The sequence below is a fragment of the Clytia hemisphaerica genome, unplaced genomic scaffold (assembly GCF_902728285.1).
Source record: "Clytia hemisphaerica strain Z4C2 unplaced genomic scaffold, Clytia hemisphaerica genome assembly, whole genome shotgun sequence".
Taxonomy (NCBI): Eukaryota; Metazoa; Cnidaria; class Hydrozoa; order Leptothecata; family Clytiidae; genus Clytia; species Clytia hemisphaerica.
Window position 1 is genome coordinate 383,393 of NW_027104185.1, and position 25,600 is coordinate 408,992.

A 25,600-nucleotide genomic window follows, 5' to 3' on the forward strand; every position below is an offset into this window, starting at 1 on the left:
TAGAACAGATCATATTTTTCCAGCTGGTCCCCCAATCTTGAGTAGAACAGACCATATTTTTCCAGCTGGTCCCAATTTCAGTAGAACAAGTTCCCCTTCGGTGGATGCTTTCGACTTAAAGAAGATGGTCAACAGTATTCCAGATGTATGAAAGAATGAAAACACCCCCTTCCCTGTAGGATTTTTTTTCAGTTAGTGATGATGAAAATAACGGAGTAGAGGATGAAACTCGATGGAGATCGATACATATTTTCTATGGCTGGGGATTTCAATTCTTTTGTTTTCTAGTCAGAAAATTCAGTGGGGATGGGAAAATAGTAAATATTTTGCAGTGAGGATTGTTTTATTTGATTATTTTCTGTGGCGAAAAAAGTCTGAGTATAATTTCCCACCGGGGACGATATTTTGGTAAATTTTTCCAGTAGGAAGGGTTCCCAGTGGGTCTGTGAGAAGGAGGTGTATGAAATTAGGAATATCAAAGGGAACGTGTTTTGGTATTTTTGAACAAGGCAATTTTTTTGATAAATTTTCTTTTAATAAAGGGAAGGAAGAAAAGGTAACAACTATGTACTGTGGAATTATTCTATTTCTAGATACTGAATATTTCTTTTTTTGATACATATTATCGTTGTAAAATACATTGCAAACCCTGTATGTATAATATTTTGACTTTTTTTATCAGATTTCCAATATAGAAGGCTAAACTAAAAATTTTGAAATTAAATGATGACAAAAATAACGAAAAATATACATTTGTACTGTACAAAAATACGCTAATATGCGATCGAAACTGGTTCAAAATTCTAGAGAGAGACAAAAAGAAATTTTACGAAATCTATTTTCAGGTTGTAATTTTGTGGAAACCAAAATGTATGCACTGGAAAAGTAAATAAATGAAATGTGTAAAAATAATTAACATGTTAAAAAAGTAAATCAAAATTAAAAAAAATGATATTCCCCCTAAAAAATACTATGCGTTGAAAATTCTTAAAACGTGATTTCTAATTGGACGAAAATGACGAATAAATTATGTAGACGTTTTGTCGAAATCAACCTTATAGGTTGGTGGTTTGAAAAGCAGCCATTTTGAATCGATGGTGCTTATCACCTATAAACAGAAAATAAATTTTTATAATGGATTTGAATATTAATCAGTTGACCTAGATTCTGATGTCCAAAGATAACCTAATAATAATCACGAAACACAATAAGTTTTCTGAATTCAGTGCCGTAGCCATCCAATATTTTTCAATATTATCATGTTGCGACACCAGAAAAACAGTTTTGGAGACAATATTCTAAATCATTACCAAATTGTTTCCAATCCTTTAAAATTGACGTTTAGAGAGTCGCTGCTTAAGCTAATTTAGAGGGTATTAAAATCTAAAGTATTTTCTGGTTCGTTGGACCAAACATATGGGGGGCCCAATGAAGTATAAGCTCGAAGGGCTAGAATCGAATCTCTATGGTAGGATTTGAAGCCAACAAATCCTACAGTCGTTCAACATATCGGAAGACATTTTCGAAGAAGAAGCTTGACAAGGAATAATACAAGAGCTAAAGACAAGGTTTGTGCGGCGAAAAAATGACTTTTAGAATCGCATCCTTACAGTGCAGCAAAATATCAGTGAAATGTATACCCTTATGGTATATTTTTCTCAAATTCTCAAGTCTCTTTGAGCAAAAAAAACAATTTTCGGACTAATATTAGCAATTTTTCCTGGATTTGCTGAAATGTCCACCCTTACAGTGCATTTCTGTTATCTTGAAAAACATACTTTTTCAAAAGACATCGAGAGAAAAAAAGCACGGTTCCTAGAACACATCGAATGACAACAGAAATTTCTTTCTTACACCATAAAGTCTTTACCTTAAATCCAAGTGGTCAATGCATCTAGAAAGCAGCGTTGAATTCGGCGTTTTCTTTTCCCTCTGCCACCACTGAGATGGGTAGGTAAGGAGTTTCTGTCTTGTTCAAATAATTGGAAGCATATGACAATCCATTTCTTCGTTCGTCAACGCTGGCTCCTTTGCCGACCCAACAATAAACATGGTCTCCAGTATTAATGATGTAGACTAAAACGTGGCAAAAAACAAGAAAAATCAAATGGTAATGCCGAAAGACGGAGCTAAATCTACAGACTGCCTCGTTTTGAAACCATTACCAAAGTGATCAAATTGAGTCTACAAGTATTTTTTTGAATAGAGTAAGCCTCTTTTGAACTCATCTAGGAATCAATTAACATTATGAATATTTTGAAAACGAGGTAAGCGTTGATCGTGACGTAATTTATGCACCAAAAAAAAAAAAAGGAAAACAACTTTTTGCTTCGCTTCGGGTCTGTTTGAGCTTGAGTATAATTCTCATTTGAATGGTTCCAAGATTATACGAACACTGATGCTTAAATCTAAATTTACCATCATCAGAGGTGAGGTTGCTCTTGGAAATGTCTCCATCGATCTCATCCATATCCAAACTGCCATCAGCATCACTTACTCTAGAAATGGAAAGTAAGATTATTAAGAAATTTGGTGTCCTTTTGATTTAACATCTCACATCAGTTATTTTTCCGGGATGATATTCATTTTCATTTATTTCAAAGAAGATATATTTTTTAATTGACATTGTGTGACGAAAACGTTCCAAATTGACCAGCATTGTCAGAAACCAAAATAAGTTTAGAACTACCATTTACATTACATGCTGTTTAGAAAATGAACAAAGGTCAAAACTTTTTAAAGGGAATCTCTAAAAACTTACCTGAACATTTTTCGTTCTCCCTTTGCAGCTTCTCCTTTCTAAAAAAAGAAAACACACCATTTCGAATTATCTCTCACGCGACGAAGGGTAAACATTGATACATACATTGATTACTGTATTAACCTCAACAGTAATTTAATGACAAGTCCAGCTCGATTAAGAAATTACATCACTTTAATTCGACATACTAATAAAAAAACTAAACCCAAACATACGTTATGCAATACAATGGGGAAGTTTAATAAAAGTTAAGCATTCCATTTCAACTCCTTCTTGAAATCTCTACTGGGTGAGATCAATAAAAAAGTTTAAAAAACGAGAAACTTGAAGCTAAGAACTTCGTAACATATCAAGAAAATTTTAGAATTTTTAAAGCAGCAATTAGTTGCAAATTCATGAAAAGGAAATACCTTAAAGGAAAAATTTCGGTCAACTTAGCAAATTCCATTTAATAAAAATTGATTCTCGCCAAATCTAATTACTGTCAATTTTGCCCAGATTTTTCATAAAAACAACCTATATTTCTCCTTTTTCATCCTGTATGCTAACAAAATAACGGGTCATTCACCAAAATAAATTCCACCAAATTAAACGAAAACTAGCGAATTGCGCCAATTCGCCAAAGTTTCTTCTCTTAACGTAAGGTAAAGGGACGAGATTGAGTTTTTTACAAGCTCTCTTTGAATTGGTTGGTCGTTAACCAGTAATAAAACAATTTTGTTACTTTTTCTAAAGAACGCGTCATTTTCGTTACTTCAAATAACCAATTAGTGAAGTCACTTGTAAAAACTCCATCTCATCTGAAGGTAAAAAAGATTACTTACAGGTTTTGATTCTCCATCTTTCAACATCATGATAGCTGGATGTTCTTCTGAGATGGATCCTTCATCAAGGTTATCAACACGACACTTGCCACGCTTTCCTTTGATGCGAGCAACTTCTTGTGCTGCTTTGAACTTCTCGTCGTGACTACATTCGCTACCGTTCCACTAAAAAAATAAGTTTCATATTGTTTTTTTTTTTACGATGCAAGAAACAAAATACTTCCTGAACTCGGCGGGCACTTGATTTAAAAAAAAGCGCCACATAATGCACGGACAAACGTAGAAATTGGACCATTAAAGTGCAGAGAAATTATAGTCAAATTTGATTGAGTCTTGCTCAAAGGAAAACATTTTTTTAATTTTTGACACCCTTATAGACAAAGTGAGATATCAGATCGACCCTTACATACCCTTTGTGAGGAGTTACATCGAGTACCCTGCTCTGATTTCTTTTTTTCGTACAATCAGCAGCTGACCTCTTCTCTCAATACTCAATATTTATAACTTTATAAGTAAAAGTACTTTAAATGATTAAAACACTAATCGGGTCTGATTTTTCCTTTCGAAAATTACATTTGATTTTGCAGAATACGGGAGGGTTCATCTACAGATCCTTACTTGGTAGATTTTGTTTCCAGCATCAATGATGAAGACATCTTCAGATTTCAAATTTCCTTTCTTTAAACTGACTTCAGTACAAGTGATTTTGGTTCGTGAAACCTTTTTCACATGGAACAATCTGCTGGGATAGTTTTCTGGTAAAACTCTGTTGAATCCTGTGTCTGCTCCTCCTTTCAATAAGGTAAATGCTGAAAAAAAAAGTTAAGTTTAAAATGAAAAATGGTAAAAAGAGTTGATAGAAATAGATAATATGTTCCTCCTTCCTAAATGGTGATTTATTTAGAAAGAGGAGAAGAAGAATTGACGCTTTAGAATGTGGTTTGGATTATATAGTATGGTATAGGGATATCCAATCACCCAGAAAAATATGACACATTTTCAAAAGAGAGGTGTCCCACTAACTTCCCTTAAACTACCTTTAAACATAATTGAAAGTCAAAACATACTTTGTCACTTACTTGAAAAATAGCTTTTAAACTTTGATGATTCATGTCCTTGAACTTCACGATGTTGTATTGGTTTATCATCCAAAAAGGTGTCCAATTCAACAGTTTTGTAAGCTGCTGTACCGTATTCATCTTGAGTGGAGTATTTTCCGATCCAGAAGTGAAGGTCATGAAGGAGTTCATCGCTGTCTTTATTTTTGTAAGTATTCAAAATAATATAAGAATCTCCATTAAAAAATTCGCCATATTGTTCTTTGTCCCAGTGGGTGACCTGTCGGAAGAAAAATTAATCAAACCTTGTGAGAAATTAAAAATTCATTTGTCACAGAACATTTTTAATATAATCCAATAAAAGTAATCAATAATTGATTTCAGGAACATTATAATAACATTTTAAAAAACTAAATGATTTTTTTATGTTTAGAATTAGGATTGGGGCCAATTCCGATCATTTTAGAATAAATAACTTTATAGAGTTCACTCCTTACCTTGAATTTGACAATTCTCCAAACTTGAACACCAACTTTTTCACCAGCTCCTTTCCATGCAGGCTCACTTTCTGCTGATTCTTTCTTCACCTGTTGATAAAACAAAAATATAAACCATAAGAGCCAGTTAGTTACAAAAATGCCAGTATCAACCTAACAGCTAACATTTGAGCTCATGTGTCACTACACATAGCACATTTTTTTCTAACATTGATTTCCTAGTCAGTTGGTCATCATGTTTAAAAATCTTGACCCAAGCCAAACCTCAAAAACTAATTCAAAGAACAATCGTAGGATGGATTTTTTTCTGCTGTGTGACGTTAAAAGTTGACATTTTCAGGGGGTTACTGTGGGTTAGAGGGTCATTATTGACCAAAATTCTTTTGGGACACCGAGTAAAATTTTTAGGATCAGTAAATATATGGGAATAAGAGAAACCAACACAGAATTTGTACCAAAGTCATCCAAATTTCAGATGGCATCAGCTGCCTGTCTATTAGTTAATAGTTATATACCACAGTATGATAAATATTAAACATGTGGAAATTGATCTAATATCAGGCTATTGTGTGGAGTCATTAATATTTTCACCACTGGAGTCAAAATAGTATTGCGCTTATCAAAAGGTCTATGTGGGAGAATTGCTCAGGTAAGTACTAGCTTGCAAGGTGACAGGGATGTCTGAGCTAAAGTTTGAGAATTGACTGAATTTAGACGTTTTTGCAACCCTTTGAGAAACTATTTTCCCAATTTTAAGCTCAAAATTACCAGATTTTATGACCCTTTGAGGGAGTTGATTCTTGATATTTCGTAATTTTGGGACCCTTTCAGAGAATCAATGCCAACTTATTGTCTTTTGTACCCCTTTGAGAGACTTTTGAGGGTTTAAAGGGACCTTTATGACTCACACATACCTGACACCCATTTTGCCCAAGCCCCCAGAGAGTTGACAGCTATGGTTTGGCAGTAAGGTGGCAATCAAAAAAATAATCATTTTGCCTCGCCCGGCCGACTCATGAAAATTGAGTAAAATAGAGTCAGAGAGTTGGTAAATTCGCCAGACTTTTTGCCAATTGTTTGCGAGCGATTCTAGCGCATTTGGAAAATTAGTGGAATTTGATCTCTGCAAAAATTTATACCATCAAATTGTTTGAAGGAAAGTTTTTACACAGGTATTTATTGACGTACGTTTTTACAACTCCTTGAAAATTTTGAATAATTATGCCTGGAATTATGCCCTTTATCACGTTTTAATAATTTTCTTGGAAATTTGCATTTGGCATTATTGTATTAGAATATTTATCAATTTGTATTGTTTGGATAGTGCAAATTTTTGTATATCTGAAGAAATTGGAAAGTTTTCTTACCTAGTGTAATGGGCAGTTCCAGAAAAAAACCATTACCTGTGAGCGACGCTGTTTTTTGGAATTTTCTTTTCTTAGAAATCCTGAGTAATTGTGATATGAAGGTTCCGGAAAATAATTATTTGGTCATCCATATCTTAAAATCCATAAAATTTGCTCTATTTTCTATTTCACAAATTCCAAGATTTTTCCTTAAAGATTCTTACGGAAATCCTGAAGATTTTCAAAAGTAAATTTCACCGATCCTCCAAAATCATTTGATTTGAGTTAATGAATTTGCACCGAGTACAGTAGGCTTTTAAATCGAAATATGAAAAAAATCTATAGTGGAACACGATGGAGCATTTGACGTCACTCGCGCGGCAAGTTACACACTCGTTATTTGTTAATCCCATCGGACGATAGGCAATTAGACGGCGGGCGTTCTTAATTCTCCAATCTGCGTCCGGTCATTTTGAATGAAAACAAAGAAGTTAAAAAGGGCGCGCAGTGAAAGTTATTGTGACATGTTATACCGTCAACTGCTCTTACTTGGGACTACCTGACAAAACATGGGACAGCAATTCGGCCACCATTTCACCGAACCTCCAAAGTCATTTGATTTGAGTTAATGAACGGCAATTTCACACAATTTCTCTTTCGCACCGAGTAGGCTTTTAAATCAAAACATGAAAAAAATCTGTGTGTGTCTGTGCACTCTAAGAGGAACGAAGAAGTATGATTGATAAACTTGGTGGAGTTATCAAAACAAATTTGTTGTCAAAGAGATTTAACAGTAAGTGAAAATACAGGCCAGATATCAACAATCCCATGTTTCAACCAATCCAATCGTCCCAAGCAGTTACATCAAAATGCCTCGAAAATGTCAATATGAAAATTGCGTAATCAGAGAACGTATGTCTCGCTCATTATAAAAAGGCTGAGACAAACTTTCAATAATTGGATTGTAACATCGAGTTAAGTCTCTTTTGTTAAGTCACCAGGGGGTAAATAAAACAGACCTTGATACATTTATCGTTCGTTTCAACTTGACGATTCGTTTAAAACACAGCCTCCTAAATATTTGGGGTAGGTAAAATATGTAAAAAGAAATTCATACTTTTCCAACCCGGCGAATCTTTAAAAAAGAAGCGAACAATAAAATATAATTACCCTTTCCAAATAAACCTCTTCGGTGGTGAGCGTAGTCTACTCTGACGTAATTGTAAAATTTATGTGATGGGAGTTTGACATAGTAATGTAATGTTGTTTGGGGAATTATCAAGTTCTCTGGAATTTCGATTGCATTTATTCAGGTTGATTTTTTATGACTTCTAATGGTACTTTTTCTAACGAGTTTGATTACTCTGTTCTCACACTTATGTCTTTTTTTTCGCGTCCTTTTCTGTGATTGCTTTTATTTATATTTTTAAAGAAAGGTAAGAAGGCATATTGATGTAACTGCCAAGTTAGAGCAGTTGACGGTAATGACCTGATTAGAGAATCTGAAAAATGAACAAAATTCCCTTGAAAGAAGATTTGACCCCAAGGAAAATTTCATCAATTACTCCTGTAAAGTTAAAAGGTTGAATATAAAAGCCCATTTTGAATTGCCTATTTTTTTGGAAAATTTTTATATATCATGATGACCAGAACCAGAAGATAAAGACACACTGCATCAAACCAAAATGTTGTATGTATAAATTGAACATGTTGATTCTTAATGCAGCCATTCTTTTTGTTGTAGCACATTTCATCATTTAATCAGTGTCAAAAATACAAGGACTTAATCTAATTAATTATTGTAATTCTTTGGTTAGAAGAAGACCTAACAGCAGCATTAAATAAAAAAGGCTTTATTTTAAGCCTTGTTTCACACTGAGAACTAATACAATAAAAAAAGTGGAAATTCTTTAAAATCTTTTATTATCAACCATATTAGCTAAGAGTAAAACTAGACACCTTAACTTTTTAAAGATGTGATAAAAAGGTTTTGGAGATAAGCTCATAATGAATTAACTTACTTTCTTCTCAGTATCAGACCCAAAGAGGGCCATGTTGGAATCTTTCCAGTCATATTTCTTGGCCTTTTGCATCTTGTAATTTTTTGGTTATGGTTTCACAAATAAAAATTTGTTGGAAAGATTGGATTGTAACGTTTAAATCGGCAAACCACTCCTTCTGTTTTCAATGACAACTCAACAACAAAGTTAGCTGCACCTTCACCCTCCTATTATCAAACATTACATATTCCTTTTTAGGTTTTATCATAACAAAAGATTAGCTAAATTGAGCTATTGTGTTTGGTAAAAATAGAGAGAAAGCATGTTTACCATAGATATCTTATATAAAGTACTAGATAGAGCTACTCTGTATTTCCCAAGGAACAGCAGGGACGGAGTAGCTCTGTCTAGTGTTTTATATAAAATATCTGTGATGTTTACATTTCGAAAAGGCTTGGCAAAAATTACGAGACCGAAAAAGCAAAACAATGCGAGATAACGCGGGAATTTCTGCTGCTTTTTGTGCTAGAAAGATAATGAAAATCACCGCCTTCGTTTTATCGTCAGCCAGCAGGCATAGACCAGCGGCCGAGGCAGTGGATTGTGTCACTTCGTAGGGCACCCCTTAGATCAGGGCAAATTTTTGATATTATGCTCCTAATAGGGTGTAGAATTGAAAAAAAAAATTTGCCCTTCGAATCTCCTGCAGTTTTCGAGTGAATCGATTTTTAGTTAATCGATAGAACTTATCAAGGGTCCCCCCTTTACTAACGGTTTTTTCGAAGTCTGAAAATCAAATATCTGAGACTACCAACGGATTCAGCGTGAAAAGTAGATAAAGAAAATGGGGTTATTTGTTAAGTTTCGACCACCTTGTGTCGAGAAATGGCATTTTTAAGGCGAAAAATCGACGTTTTTGGCGTTTTCCGATGACGTCAGCATTTTCCTATGAGCATTTTCAGAGAAAGTCATTCCCACAGCTGGATAGCCCTGAATTAGTAGTATCCAAAAATGGTATGGTTTGTTAACTTTCGATGTCTAGATCTCAAGATATTTTGGTTTAAATATTGAAAATTATCGATATTTTTTGCTGAGTCAGCAGTTTTTCAGCATAATTACCCACCTTAAAAATGAGTTATCTCAAGATCTATACATTGAAAGTTGACAAACCATACCATTTTTGGATACTACTAATTCAGGGCTATCCAGCTGTGGGAATGACTTTTTCTGAAAATGCTCATAGGAAAATGCTGACGTCATCGGAAAACGCCAAAAACGTCGATTTTTCGCCTTAAAAATGCCATTTCTCGGCACCAGGTGGTCGAAACTTAACAAATAACCCCATTTTCTTTATCTACTTTTCACGCTGAATCCGTTGGTAGTCTCCGATATTTGATTTTCAGACTTCGAAAAAACCGTTAGTAAAGGGGGACCCTTGATAAGTTCTATCGATTAACTAAAAATCGATTCCCTCGAAAACTGCAGGAGATTCGAAGGGCAAATTTTTTTTTCAATTCTACACCCTATTAGGAGCATAATATCAAAAATTTGCCCTGATCTAAGGGGTGCCCTACGAAAACCATTTTTAAGGCCTTTTTTGAATCTCGGACGCTGGTCTAGCAGGTTACCCTGAGTATCAGAGGTAAAGTTTTCAAAGAGAAAATTTATTCGCGCTCTGTGATACTCACGGTACAGGCAGGTCGCTCGCTCGCTACTCTCATGGATTTTATCATAGTGTTACACTGTGAGTATCACAGCTCGAATAATTTAGTTAATAAAGTTAAATAATTTAGTTAATAAAGTTAATATTTTCTCTAGAAAACTTGGCCTCTGGTACCCAGGTTACCATAGTGTACCCCCGGTACTTAGGCAAATGGAGGGTACGGTATGTGCCGCCCTTAAGGGTACCTTTTTTGGACTTCCAGAATCCCGCTAAGGGTCGGAAAAATCAGAAAATCAAATTTCAGTTCCACTAAGGGTCAGAAAAATAGGAAAATTTCAACGTTTTACCCCCTGAAAGATCGAAATTTGGTCAAAATTGGTCAAATTTGTCCCGCTAAGGGTCGTAAAATTCCCAAAATTGTTCTTTGTTTTCTCCTTTTTAGTCCCGGTAAGGGTCCAAAGTTCGAAAGTCGGGCGACACTCCTCGTAAGCTCGCAACCCTAGTACCCCCGGGAGTGTATCTCAAATTTATCTTTATTAATTACGTTACTTACTGATTATTGACGCCAGAGAATATCCTGATGTAGGCTGATGTTGGTATTATCTAGCGCTATCAATAAGCATCGAAAAGCTAATGATATGCAGGGAACGAGTCTGGGGAGGGGTTTATATTCTAAGCCTTTTTATCGGACTAAAAACTCCGAGATAAAACTCTACTATCCAACCTTAAGTAAAGGTACTTAAAAAATCACTTAAGGGTCGGAATGATAGCAAATTTTCAATTTTTTCCCCTTTTAAAGATCGAAATTCGGTAAATTGATTCCAATGTAGGGCCCATGGGTGTAGGGTCTTAGAATTCACACAATAAAATTTTCCTTCTTTATTGTATGTGTTGGGGGTAGCACATACCCGCCACCATAGGCGGTTTTAGACCATGCAGAACTTATCAGAGGAAGAAATTTGTTATTGTAGTTTCATTGTCTTTTTATGAGCCTTGAACTCCTTCGTATGTTTCCGACGTGCTTGCTCTATTGTCTTAGATCCACCTGTGACCAGTTTAAAACCCTAGTACTCCCCGGTTCTCAATTAGAATTAGAATTAGAATTTATCAATATTTTCCCAATATACAAGATCTTTGAAGCTGGGTCATAACGCACAATTATTTTCTATCTGACATCTTAAAATGTGTAAATAAAAATACCATTAAAGGTGAAAGTGAACGGTGATGTGATGTGATGTGATACACTTTGAAAAAATATTTGAGTGAAAAACAACCCTGGACAACATTGAAATCCGTTTAGTAACATTTTCAAAATTGCACGCAGCTTTATCAGACTTCTAATCTTTGCATTTAATACGGTAAGCATAGCATTTTGCCTTCATTTTTCATGTGAAAAGATTTATCACACACATGCCTCAGTGTATTATATTACTATCCAAACATAATAGATGGAAGACATTACACGTTTTTTTTTTTATAAGGAACACGTTTATAAGGAACTTGAGGCTGAAAATGGTTCAAAAAATAAGGAATTGTTAAGGAACTGCTCAGGCTGAGAATAAGTGGATTTGAAAATAATGTACCTTATTGGGACTAATTTGACCAAATTTTGATCTTTCAAGGGGCAAAAAGTTCAAAATTTCCTATGTAGTAAGGAACTTGATAAGGAACTTTGAGACTAAAATTCTCTGTAAAAATAAGGAACTCCAGGCTCAGAGCAAAGTTACGGTTCCTTATAAAAAAAAAAACGTGTATGTATGGTCATATTAGAGGCCCCCCAGCGGTTTTCGTGATGGCGTGATTGGCGTTTTTTAAGTTCGTGATTTCGTGATTTGAGATTTTAAAATGCGTGATTGCGTGATGGGAGGAACGAACGTGATCGTGATAGATAAGAAATTTAACTCGTGATTACGTGATTGAGACTGTGTTTCGTGAGCGTGATAAACATTTTTTATCAAAAAATCATTTTTGTTTACTTTATAAGAATCCGAGGCCGTAAATATACGTCTGGATAAACTAATTCGAGATGGACAGATCCCAAAAGATCGAATATTTTATAAATATCTTGATAACATGACAAGAATATATTACGACTCCAAACATCCTTATGATAATGATGTCACCGAGTTTTTCGCATCGATCGTCCATCTTGGTGGTGAGAGCACTTACAATTTTCTTCGAGGGCCGATGGGTTTTGGTAACAAGAAAGAAAATACGAAAGAGACCCGAATGAATTTTGGAGGACCTTCTATTGAAACTTTAAGGTATGAGAATTGTTCTTGTGTAATTCTTTTTGTTTAGTTACGGGTATTCAGCGTATGTAAACCAGGCACTTCAGGCAAAAGGTTTTCTTAAGTGGCGTCAAATTTTTGGTTTAAAAAGAGATTTTAAGTCAAATTTTCGTCGGTGGCAACACTCTGCCAAGGGCAGCTCGCAGTTTCCTTATCTTCAATTTTGAATAAAGCAACGCCTTTTAATTTTTTCAACTCGCACCAGAAGACGTTTGGCGATCTTTCACGGTCGTATACGCAAAAGCAAAATTTCAGTTTAGGGAGTGGTTTGGTTTTATATCTACCATGTCTTATGCTGTATCTGCACTGCATCGTTTCTTGAAGGTTGACTCAAAGCGCAGAAAACACTTTTTTAAATAAATATCGTTACAATAAGTTTTTATCTCCAATTTACAGGAAACGCAAAGCAGCTTACACAACCGCATCAGGTGTTATCAAAAATTTGTCTCTATTGAATTATCATCTGCTGAAAAATGGAAATGAAATCGACAGCGAATCAGCCATTGTCAAGAACAGTAAAGTTGAGGTGTATCCGGTAGCATTTTCTAATGAAGGAACTGCTCTTAAGCCTTCGATACAGTTCGATGAAGACCGTAACGTTAATGTCGGATTGGAATCAACTGATTTAAATTATGAATATTGTGCATCCAAACCTTTCATTGAGAGAAAAACATTGGTAGAAAACATTGTTTGTGAGGCCGTGGTTTCATCTGTCACTAGCTTGGATAACGACGTCTCTCTACCAATTGCTGTCAATTACAGCTCGAAAAATGGATAGGTGATAACATTAAGAGTTCGTTCATTAATCAAGTAAGACTGATACAAATGTGTGAAAACGATACATTCAACATATGCGAAAGCTACTGTGACGAGTGCTTCAAAAATGACAACGTGTGCGCTGAGTGTACATTAAAAGGGCAGACACATGTTGTCCCGTCGCTCAGAGCCTGTGAAAAATGTCTCAAGTATGACATAAAATGTATTAAACGGGTAGTACTTGTTATAACCGTCGATTGCGAATCTGGTAATAAACTTTGTTTAAAACAGCTTCAGCATCCGTATCTTTTACTGCTTTCACTTCTTCCAGACGTACCGCATGTACTTAAAACATGCAAGGCTAGTTTCGCAAATTGGTATCTACAATTGCTCAATGAACGTGGTTGCCTTTCATTGTTTTATACCTTGAGAAACAGGGCTGATCCTGAGGTTCGAAAGCAAATCCAATCTCATCTCAAAAGTAATGACTTTGTTCGCAATAGGGACCGTCAAAATCCTTCAGCTGTTCTCGCTCTCTGTAATCCAGCTCTCCTGACATATATTGAAAGTTTAGGTATGTTATTCCATTTGATCGAACCCAACACCTATAACTATTGGATTTTTCCTTATTAAGGACAACTTTTTTCAAATCAGGACAGGTTTTTTCGGAACATGTTGGAACTCTTAAGAAAGTTAAAAACATCTAAAGGCTTTTGATATAAAACATATAGCAACAACCTTTTAATAAAGTAGTTTTCACTTAACATGATTCATAAATTTTTGACATATATTCTCATTAAAAACTTTCAGACTATGTGACGCACACGATAGTCCCAGAAACAATCCGTTATACGCAGCTGGACCGTAAAGAAGCATATGCAAACTTATCGTCGGTAGCAGTTGGTATGCATGGATATTTATTATTCTTACGTGCAAATGAATCAACAATATATAAAGCTAAATTGCATAATCCTATCAGTGAGACTATCAAGCTGTTTGATGTTTGCGATGGTGACAGAATCCGGTATCAAAGTGGTATTGTTTATTGTTATGGCGGATCCTCGGTTTACTTCCATCCTGTCGATAAAGCTTCTGATCCAAAAGTAGCAGTAAATAAAATTAATTCTAAGAAAGCTTTTTCTGAGAAAATGGCTCTATTCAATCTTCCTTCTAATGGCACCCTCACATCTTGTAGAGAACGTCTACTGAGACAACAAAAAGCTGTTTACCAGCAAAAGTACGAACACCATAAGGAAAATGAAGTGTTGTTTTATGACGGTGAAGAATGTGTTGGTTATCAACCCGAAGCTCTATCATTCATCAGTTCTGATGGAGTGTATGTCGCTTTTGGAGATGTGAAATTTATTTCATTATGTTCTATGAAATCTAATTCGATTGGTATGGAGGCAAACATCAGCCATAAGATAACTTATCTCTTTGAATGGAATCAAGTAGTGGAGATTGAAGGAATGGATACTGATCTTATTGTATCTCACAACAGAGGTGTATCACTGTTGAACTTGGAGACAAATTTGATCAACCAAATTCGTGTGGATCAAAGTCCTAAATGTATCGTTTCATACAAAGATGGTTTTCTGTTCCCTTCTAAAACTTGCTTGTATTATTGGAACAAAAGTGGTCTTGAAATCTTTGCTGGAAAAAAAGACACAGAAGGAAGCCGGGATGGTACTACCGCGTACTGCACGTTTTACGAATGCACTGGGATTGCTGTCAAATTTGATCACGTCATTTACTGTGCTGACAAGCGTGTTGGGTCAATCAAAATGTTGACAACCTTAAAACAAACTGCACAGTTTCTAAGGGGCTTGGGAGAAATTGCCGATAACGATCTCAATCGAACGGAATCGACGATCGAACCAGTCGAACCAAATCGAACGCAATCGACCGATTGAAATTCGATTGTCGAACGCAATCGAATCTCAATCGAATATTACTGCAATTTTCAGATTCGATTGATATTCGATTGCGTTCGATTGATGTTCGATTGCGTTCGATCGTCGATTCATTGACCCCCAGATTGTTCATCGCATAATTTCTACGGGAAATCGAAAGTAATTTCATTCGGCTTGTGATGTTTGAGAGCTTGGATGTTGGAAAGCTGCAAGAATAAAGCCAGACGATCTCAATCGAACGGAATCGACGATCGAACCAGTCGAACGACAATCGAACCAATCGAATATTACCCAAATTTTTGACGTTCGATTGAGATTCGATTGCGTTCGATTTGGTTCGACTGGTTCGATCGTCGATTCCGTTCGATTGAGATCGTCTGGTGAGAAGCATCAAACTTACTCCTTAAAGTCACTAGAACAGGTAATATCATTGGTTACGAGCTGTGATGAAATGATTTCTACAAACATCGAATCTATTCGGTCTGTAGTCAACCATAAAAAAAGCCTTAATGGTCCAGAAGGAAGTATTTCAGCAGCAACAACAGAGTCTATTAAGATCTTGCTGTGGGGATTGAAGAAATTGAAGGAGAATGTTGAAACATACCAGTATCAAAGAACCAATCTATTAAGTTGTATGACATTGGCTGTTGAAAATTTGCATTCCACCGTCAACAAGAAACAAGGAACACAAACCATGGTACAATATGCACAATCATTTTCTTCTTCTATCAAAGAATCTATCAAGGCTATTTAAAACTGGAGCACTCACTATTTTACAAGCAGGGAAAGATGGTATCCTGTTTCCGAAACAGCAGTGAAATTGGAAGATATAACATTTCCAAAACGAGGAAATAATACCAAAACAAAATTATCAAAAGCAAGAAATGAGAGAGTGGGCATCAATTAATGGTGCAGTCGTAAGACAACGGAGTGGAAGGCAAGAAACAACGATGGCTCGAGCAGGCACTCTACCCGAGAATGCATATTACGAAGAACTCACTCCCAATTCTGAAACAGTTAAAAGAACTACTAAAAATACAAGAGATGATACAAACGAACAAGTACAAGCAGATGACCGAGATGAAATCCCAGAATATGAATCCGAAAGTGATAATGATGACAATGAAACAATTGTGAATGTCGATTCAAATCATATTGATTCGATTTCAAGTGATGCAACCTTTTTACTTGGACGATCTTCTCGATACGGCGGAAGTATTACATTTAATAAAAAATATATTGCTTAGGTTTACAAATTGTATTTTTTCATTTTGCATTTATGTATTTCGAACAAAGTCTAACTTTAACCATCGCACGTGGTTTGCATGAAGCACTGTAAACTAAACAAAAATTATTACAAGGTTACCATCGAGTTTACATTGCCTTTGTTTTGATACTCTTTTGATAGTAACCGAAGTAACAAGTTTGGTGTTAGTTATACTCCCGTTATATCTAGCCATATCAAAAAAAAGGGGTGGCGTGATCGTGATTTAAAGAAAAATTTTGCGTGATAACGTGATTTGGACATTTTTTTTGCGTGATTGCGTGATTTGAGAGGTGACTGGGGGGGGTCTCATATTAGGTTTAACATGTTATATCAGAATAAATTATCTTTTCTGTTTTGAGTGCCTCAAAAGAAATAACTGTAACATGGGATTGAGGGAAAACGAATTTGTGTACGATAAACTGATGCCTTAAGGGCTCTGACCATAGTGAATTTTTAATATTTGCGACTTACAAAACATAAAGTTCTACTTGATGTAGCCCACAAAACTGTGGCATGTTATACATATTCTGTTAGGCCAATTATCTCAGTTGTATTGAAGTTTTTACAAGATGCTCACATAATTGGTTATTCAAAATAATAGAGATGACGCGTTCTTTAGAAAAATATAATAAAAGTTTTTGTTTGAATAGTTAACGACCAATCCAATGACAAAAATTCTTGTAAATGTTCAACTTGGCCCAATTATCTGTGAGTCTGAAAATTTAAGAAACGCAATGAAAAAATTTGATGAAGAAGAAAACGAAGACTTTTGCGAAGAAAATTTTTTTTGCGGTAGATGTTGTATCTTTTATTGAACTAAAATTATTTTTCGGAAAATTTTTCTAAAACAAAAGCTTATTTGCTTCAAAATCTTAAAAATAGTGCTTTTTGACCAATTATTTTCCATCCCAATATTTCATAGAAAACCAGCCATAGTTTTTTATGCATTCATTTAGAAAATTTTTCCGAAAAATTTAAAACAGTTCAATTCTTTGCGGACAGTTTGAAAAAACTTCGAAACAACCCATTAAAACTTAGCACTTTTTATAAAAGAAGGTGATGCAAACATGTTATTAACGTCTTTTTAAAGTTCATAACGTCATTTTTGCAATTAGTACTAGTAATCGTATGGTTTGGAGTGCAATTAACGATTAATCACGAGTAACAAAGGAGAGAATAGTAATTTGCACGAGTCCAAAGGGTGAGTGCAAATTACGGTATTTTCTCCTTTGTTACGAGTGATTAATCGTTAATTGCACGACAAAACATACGATTCCGAGGTAATCGTCAGTAAATAAGGACTTGGGAGAGAAAAGAATAAAGGGGCAAAAGTGTCCCCCCGCCGAAGAGTGCAAAAAGGGGTAATAGCGCAATTAACGATTAATCGCACTCCTCTAAACCAATCAGATTCGAGTAATTTTGCACGGCTGACGATTAAATTCTTAAAAGCAATTTATAAAGGCAATTCTTTGTTGAAAGTGTTAAAGAACCTAAAACATAACTTTTATGTTCAAATACTAAAATCAATTTTCCGACTATGGTCAGAACCCTTAACAAAAGGGGAAAGCTATCAAAACTATCCCCTTGCAGCTAAAATATGGTATGCCAGATACTAGGGCTGCGTAAACGCACCCAAAATTAACTTGAGTCAATATGTAAAAAAGATCCTGCACCGATGCAGAAACACAGGAGAAAAAAAAACCCCCGTTGTAAGTTTGTTTACAAAATGACTCGATTTTCCTAGCCTGCATTCCAAAAAAAACAGTCCAATTTGAAAACAAAACTAAATGAGCCACAACGGAACTATTGATTGCGAGGATGTTCGAATACCACGTAACAATAAAGTCAACTTAAATTAGCCCCAGAATTACTGAAAAGTCCAAATACCTTATAATACTCACAGTACAGATTTTACAGTTTCGAAAAGCAGTAAAAGGCCTAGAAACATCATAATTTTGTAGACTCGGAAACTAATTGATTTCTCCAAAATTTCAATTAAATGCATGCACGTGGTGAGCTTTTTTCCCAGTGATGATAGATCGCAATCGGCTTTATCATAAATTATGTAATGACCAACTCGTGCCTCGTTTTGAAAATAATGCTATGAAAAATTATCTTAACAGGATTTCATTGAGGTGCACTCCTTTCACAAAAATTGATTGGATATCTCAAGGAAGGCCGCAATCACCTTGTTGATCGTTTCAAGACGAGGCCGAGTGTACCCTGAGTATCAGAGGTTAAGTTTTCAAAAAATATATTAACCTCTGAAGACAAATAATAGAATTTTTATCGCACATGTGTCAATCTAGCCTGGATATCCAAGCTCAAAATTTAAGAAAAAACAAAATTTACCTCAACATACAAAGTTCTTAAATTATAGAGCTTGGTCTCCCTAGAGAATGAAAGTGAAAACCCATGTTTCCTAGCCAACCCAGGGCAGCAAAACAGAAATTAATAAAAAGCAGTCTTACAAGATCTAAAACTATTAAAAACATACAAAGATTACACCAAAGTCCATAAAAAAGTTTGCATGCATTATCATGACCAACCATGTTTTCTTGGAAAATGAACTTGCCTCTGTTTTCTTCTTTTTCATGTTTTCGTGTAACAGAAAGCCCTATCTTCACTAGCAACTGGAGGACTATCCTATTTTTGCTTTAGAATTGCTCCGCGCTGTGTAGATTGGCCCTTACGGCTTCAGCGAAGTGAGCGCAAGCAAGCGGACTGCATTCTCTTAAAGAGAATGCAAATCGCTCTAGGGAGACCAGGCTGTAAATCAGAACATAAAATATCTAAAACTAGACTGTGAAATAATTTACAGCCTGGATATCCAGGCTAGTGTCAATCTAATCAATGTACAAAAAATCAAAGATGAAGAGCAAATATTACCATATTAATGTCTAGCAGACTGTATTAGTATGCAGTTTACTATTTACGAATTCCCCAGAAACCTCCAAGTGTAAATTGAAGTGAGTTTATTTCGAAAGAAATGTTTTATATGATCCCCAAATGTATAACAGTAATTACTAAACTTTTAATTATGGAAATGTCACTTTAATTGAATCGAAATAATAGACAGACTTTATGTTATGATTCTCTATCACTGACTCTTTTTACAAAGCATTGATGACTTTTGTAAGTTGTGTTTTCAACGACGGGAATAAAAATATCAACTTTGAGCCTCATCCAAGATCTTGGATGGTCGTCATGGTTACTTTTGTCTTCGTTGATTGCGCGCTGAATAGAATCTCGATTCGTCGGCACAGTGTAAATATATGATTTTGACCTGTGCTATTCACGGTAGGCCGAGTGTGCAAGTAACGTCACTTCGACATTTTTTTTCTTCACAACAGTGATTTGATTGGTTCGGCCTTAACAAGAGATCTTGAATGTACGATGGTTACTTTTTTTTTCTTTTTTCAATATCTAGCAAATTTTATCTAGTTTTTTTAGCCTTTAGCCTCTTCACTTTTACGGTTGTTCCGCCGGGCCTGAAACACATGGTTTTTCCAGCGCTACAACTATGCCTCAAAACTTGTAAAACTTGCTCCTCAAGAAAGAAAATTTAGCCTTTAAATGTCGGTGCCTCTTTTTTTTTTTTTTTAACAAAAGGCACCTTTTCTTTGAGTTGCATAAAGAAACTGATGAAAACAAAAACAAATTATCAAAATTGTACATTTTCATCAACAAAAACATATTTTTTCTTCTCAAGCTAAATATGCATTCACAACATCAGTAAGGTTTTCAAACCCGTATTGTTCAAGTCGAGATATATTCACGTTGGTGTTCATTGCTAAGATATCGTCGTCCGTAAAACTCGTATTCAACGACATTAATGTTATCAGTGGTCCAACAAGCTCACTAGATCCATTACAGTACGGTAACAGATTGTTCGAATGGATACAATTATGATTGGATGACATTGTTACGGCTAAACCAATCACACTAAAGGTGATTCCCAGACACATAAACAGAAAACATGGCAGCTTATCAGATGCTAACACATTTCCAGGGAATCTTCTTAAGAAAATAACGGATGGAAGAATGAAGATCAGAGGAATTGCCAATACAACTCCAGCCATCTCAAGAATAAGTGGTAGACAGTCTATGAAAAGGGAACCAATGAAGATTGGCAATAGAATCACAAAAGTTGCAACAAAATGGAAAATGTTTTTAAATCTGTGATGCACTATGATTAGCTCATCTGTCATCAAACGAATGTTAAAACATTCAATAGGGAATAGAAATATGATGAATATCATGAAAAATGTTTTAGTTAAACCAGCTATAAAATCTTCCTCACAATAATTTTCGAGAATGTTTCCCTGTGTGAAAACATTGAACGTGGTATATCCTGCACCTGAGATTAAAAGGTTTACAACCAAAGTAAACGAGGCAACCATATCTACTGGCTTGCTGACGTCATAATTGTTGGTTACGTGTGGCTGCATGTAAGTCGCACGAATATTGTGTTGACATATGAAGGTGAAAGTGACCACGGCAATTGATTGGATAATATTCGTGCCCAGGTATTTGAACGGATGATAGATTTCGGACACGTGTGGAATCTTTTCGCCCAGCGTGAACACTCGGAGAACAATCAATATCATAAGGACAGTACCTGGAACAATGGCCAAGGAAGAAATCTTCGAAATCAGCTTCTCACTTTTAATCAAGGATGCCAGTATTACCAATAAGAAAACAAGCAATAAAACAATGTTGCGATGAAATGCAAACTCAATGGTCAACATTGATACAAAGGTATTGATACATTTAGTACTGGCATCTCCAAGGATGATCAAATAAGCGAAGAGGATACAGAAATGAAGTAAATAAGGTGCTCCAAAGTAGACGAAGTATCCAAAACGTCCGAAAAATTGTTTGCCAAGCATTGCAATATTGTTTTGTTTATCAATGGTTGATGACATACATTGCTTCATCAAACATTCAGCATAGTCCATGGACATTGAGATTAAGAATATCAGCAATACTCCAAGAATCAAACCAGATTGTTTCAATGCATATGGTAATGCAACGATACAGGGTCCCAACAAAGGTATAATGTATTGTGAGGTTGTCTTCAGATTTGCAAACTGTTCTTGGATCTGGATTTGAGCAAATTCTTTGGATGATCTGGTGACGAAGATACGTGGTTTTGATTCTTTTGGTGTTTGTTTCGATAGTTTCTCTTTCATCTTTTGTAGCAATGGAATATCTTTCTGTTTCTTATTTCCCTCTGCATCAGTCTCCGGGATTTCTGCATCTTTCCGAGGCTTTAATTTCGACTTGGTTTTATTGTATTTTTCTTTTAGAGAGTTTACCGTTTCCCCGAACAAATGCTTCATTTTTTCAGATCCTTGATCAAAGACCTTATGGAGATGATCCCAGCTCAAAGAGCTTTCATTTGCTTCACTGTGCTCATTTTTCTCCAGAGTTGATTCTTCATCATCTCCAGCATCTTTCTGGTAACATTGCTGTTGTTGAAGTAAAAGGCTGTTCACTGGACTTGTTATCTTCTCTTTGCTCGAATACAGAGTTTCGTTGCCAGACATTGTAAACTTCTTCGCGAATCTGGAAAATTATCTGGTGAGACAAACCCAGTCAATGTTTATTCTCAAAACTGATCGTTCAAAATCATCAATCAAAAAGAGTATCAATTGTTTTCTTTAAAGAAATCTAAAATCATTGTCTCAATTTTTTTTTCTTTTCAGTAAATTTCAAAACAAAAACTTACTCATATTGAGCATGAAGATGAAGATCTGTTCTTCTTATTTCTATTGTTCTGAAATCTAATTTTTGTTGTGGTTTGATTTTCATTGAACGCGGCTTCAAATAGGCAGTGTTAATAATTTTAATCTGGCGTTCGTCGAGACACCCCCTTCTCACAGACCAACCATTCACACTGGAAAAACTGGCTAAAATATCGTCTCCAATCGGAAAAATAATCTTCCAATTTCTTTCCCTACTGGAAATAATCAAATAAACCAACTGCAAAATATCATGCTGTTTTTCCCATCCCCTCTAAATTTTCTGACTTAAAAACAAAAGAATTGAAATTCCCAGCCATAAAAACTATGGAAATACCAATCCCCATCGAGTTTGAGTCCGTTATTTTTATCCCCACTGGTTGAAAAAGTCCTACCGGGTCTGTGAGAAGGGGATGTGTAAAGACGTCATTATACTACTGAGTATTCAGGATAGCTTGAATAGTTTGAATCTGACGTGAGATTAAGTCTGTCTGACGTGTGCGAACGTCCATTTTATATAGCTACACTATCGAAAAAAATCGAACGGCAAGTCGATCAAATCGAATGACTGTGATTTCATTCTGTTCGGCAATTGAATCATAATTATTCCATTGCGCTCACTTAATTAGACTTATGATCCCTTATGATTCATCCAATTGACACCGTCCGAACCTGTACTGTCTGTCTAAACATACTGGCATACGATACACGTATTACTAATATCGCATACATTTTTAGGTTAACGCCAACTTGATCCATTAGTGCACACTATACTGCTTGACAAAGCCATGGTCTTTTTTTAAAACTCTGGACTTCTGATTCAATCTGGTGTTTGTCTAAATCACTGACCTTTATGTAACCCTGGACCAAGCAATATCTGCCATCTTTGATTGGAGTTTTTTTAGAATTGGTACCCAAGGAGAAGCCATTGCAATGCTAAAAATTAACGTCTAACGCCGCTACATCATCAAAAGAATTTGAAGGAAAGTAGACCTAGCTCTCTCGATGCATTTACACCGCTATCGAGTAGTGCCGACATTAGGGTACCAATTTTCAAAAAACTCCGATCAAAGATTTTGCTTGGCTGGGATTGAGAAGCTTTGTCCAGGGTTATATAAAGGTCAGTGGTCTAAATAGCTATAGGGTTATGCACAGAAAATCTTAAAGAATAACGTGCGTCTAACCACTCCAAAATACAAAATAGTTATGATTTCTGAGACTATCTTTCTTGTGGATAAAATTTTCACACTCTTGGCAATACAATGTTATAAAACGCATATTATGATGTTGAAGAAGAGTATTTTTTCCTTAGCCAGTTTAACTTCTGTATTCAGGTGAGGCCAATTTAATCTATTGTTTTACGGGCCAAGCTACCCAATAAAATAGGTCGGTCGGTCGGTCGGCGAAAAAATAAGTTGAATTTCACCTATAAAGTCTCCTAAAAAGGCAGCACGAACTACTACCGGGTGCGCCACAAAAAAAATTTCTCTCTTTGAAACTAATTTTCTCGAAATCTAAAAACTTTTAAAGAACCATTCCTGTTTCATTGGAAAGAAGAAAGATAAACTTAAAATTTGATGGGTCATTTATTAAATTCGATTCATTAGATCAAAAGTTATGCTCAATTGAATAGAAAAGTTACTTTCAGAAAGTGCTGAAAAACGTTAAAAATCGACATTAATGATATGCCCTTGATAATACACTTGCATTATAAAATCATTGTAAAGGAAAGATCAACAATAAGAAATTTAAACAAGCACAAAATGGCTGGGCTGAAAGAACTCAAAAATTAATAAAGTGCCTCGGATGCCTTCGCAATATTTCAGTAAAATCTTTTTAGAAATCAATGAAAAAGTACATCAAGATAATACTGTGAAAATTCAAGCCAGCACCTTCAAAATTTATCATTCAAACTGACAGGAAAGTTGTCATCTTGAATAAAGTTCTTATTATTTCAATTTTGGCGAAAAACTATTGTTTCCACAAAATACCCATAAGATATGTCCAAAATTAGTTCAATTGTTCTATTGGGTACAGATTCAAAGATATCTAGCAATAAAAAAACTTTTTTTAATGGAAAATAAGAGCAGAAAATTTTCAAAAACTATCTACCAATAATAAACTGAGCATCTTGATGTTCTTATAAAGCTCGGAGACAGAGATAGAACAGCAATTAACTGAAAAGATAATATTCGGTACATATTCCAGCCACGGCTTTCTTATACTATGATTAAATGATACATCAGTATTTTCGTTTCAGTCATTAAAAATGATAATTAGCTGTCTAAATGACCTTTTTTGTATAAAGGAAGGTTGAATTTCAATTAAATGAAGAAAATTCGTCGAAAAAGGACAAAAAATCTGGTAAAATTCATAAAAGTACATCCAATACGGGTTTCGAGGTAGATCCAGTCTTACATCATAGACTTTATCCAGTCTAGAACCAAAAATCTGAGGAAAATTTCGGTAAAGATAAATTAAAGTGATTTTGATTAAACCCTTTCGCCCCTTCAAAATTCATGTGTTTAGTTACTGAACAATGCTCTTAATCATGTAAGGCTATTGTGATTACCAAATTTAAAATAGAAATTTGATAGGTTGATTTTTAACAATTTCGAGCACTTTCTGAAATTAACTTTTTCAGAGTTATGTCCAGTACTATGACATATTACAGCTGGCAGCCAGCGGCAGTATCCCACACAAGTTATCTCCATAATGTGATCTCAGACTTAGTTTTGAAACACAATTTTATAAATGGTTATGTTAATATAACGTTAATAACGAAGTTGAAAGTCGTTCTCGGTAAAATTCTCGGAAAAACGACAAAATCTCGATAAACACTCACAAAGATAAATTATGGCAGCACACCATCCCACCTATTATCTCTATAATATGATCTCAGACTTAGTTTTAAAAACAAAATTATATCAATAAACACCTCCTTAAGACAACTTACAGATGGAAACGACCGAAATATAACACACGTTTCTGATCAGAATCCCAGCGCGCTATCCGTTGAGCCACACTGGCACATCAAATCACAAAATTTGGAAATACTTATAGAATGACAAAAAAGACGGGGGTAATGTTATTATAATATGTGCAAAATTGCCCCTTTTTAAACCTGACTGAAATTCGAGCCGTTACTAGCAACCCTGCGGGGCCCAAGGCGCCGAGTATGCACCCGGCACAGTGACAAGCCGTTACTAGCAACCATTGCCTAAGCAATTCCAAACAACAAAACCCCCGGAAGATTTAAAATGTCGGAATGATCACTATATAAGAGTTTTTTTTCCGTTTTGCTCGTGCAGCCAGCAGCAAATTTCATGAAAAAAAAAAGAACGAAATATAACACACGTGGCCTGGCTATTTTGGCACGTGGTGCTATGGGGTGTATAGGTATATAGGTATATAGGTATATGTACCCCACGAAATCCGTGCCAACGGCAGACTTCGTCCAACGGTTTTGCTCGTGCA

At 35.3% G+C, this 25,600-nt stretch overlaps 2 protein-coding genes across 2 annotated transcripts; both read right to left on the minus strand.

The window, feature by feature from the left end:
• Nucleotides 1-568: 568 nt before the first annotated feature.
• On the minus strand, nt 569-8,769 carry LOC136814858 (gelsolin-like protein 1). Its single transcript, XM_067071285.1, has 9 exons — nt 8,508-8,769; nt 5,141-5,230; nt 4,665-4,923; nt 4,204-4,394; nt 3,586-3,750; nt 2,762-2,799; nt 2,419-2,498; nt 1,871-2,076; nt 569-1,108 (listed from the first exon to the last, which is right to left on the minus strand). The coding sequence occupies exons 1-8, from the start codon at nt 8,577-8,579 to the stop codon at nt 1,895-1,897; spliced, it is 1,077 nt and encodes a 358-aa protein (XP_066927386.1). The 5' UTR covers nt 8,580-8,769; the 3' UTR covers nt 569-1,108; nt 1,871-1,894.
• An 11,226-nt stretch (nt 8,770-19,995) lies between these two features.
• Nucleotides 19,996-22,033, minus strand: LOC136814860 (putative sodium-coupled neutral amino acid transporter 11). The gene has a single exon (XM_067071287.1). The coding sequence runs from the start codon at nt 21,926-21,928 to the stop codon at nt 20,084-20,086; it is 1,845 nt and encodes a 614-aa protein (XP_066927388.1). The 5' UTR covers nt 21,929-22,033; the 3' UTR covers nt 19,996-20,083.
• Between the last annotated feature and the right edge of the window lie 3,567 nt (nt 22,034-25,600).

Excerpts from the sequence above, each read along its gene's own strand:
- LOC136814858 (XM_067071285.1), bottom strand. The coding sequence starts at position 8,579 with ATGCAAAAGGCCAAGAAATATGACTGGAAAGATTCCAACATGGCCCTC. Across the intron at positions 4,924-5,140 it reads GGAGAATTGTCAAATTCAAG|GTCACCCACTGGGACAAAGA; the intron begins GTAAGGAGTGAA and ends TTCTTCCGACAG. Across the intron at positions 4,395-4,664 it reads GTTTAAAAGCTATTTTTCAA|CATTTACCTTATTGAAAGGA; the intron begins GTAAGTGACAAA and ends TTTTTTTTTCAG.
- LOC136814860 (XM_067071287.1), bottom strand. The coding sequence starts at position 21,928 with ATGTCTGGCAACGAAACTCTGTATTCGAGCAAAGAGAAGATAACAAGT.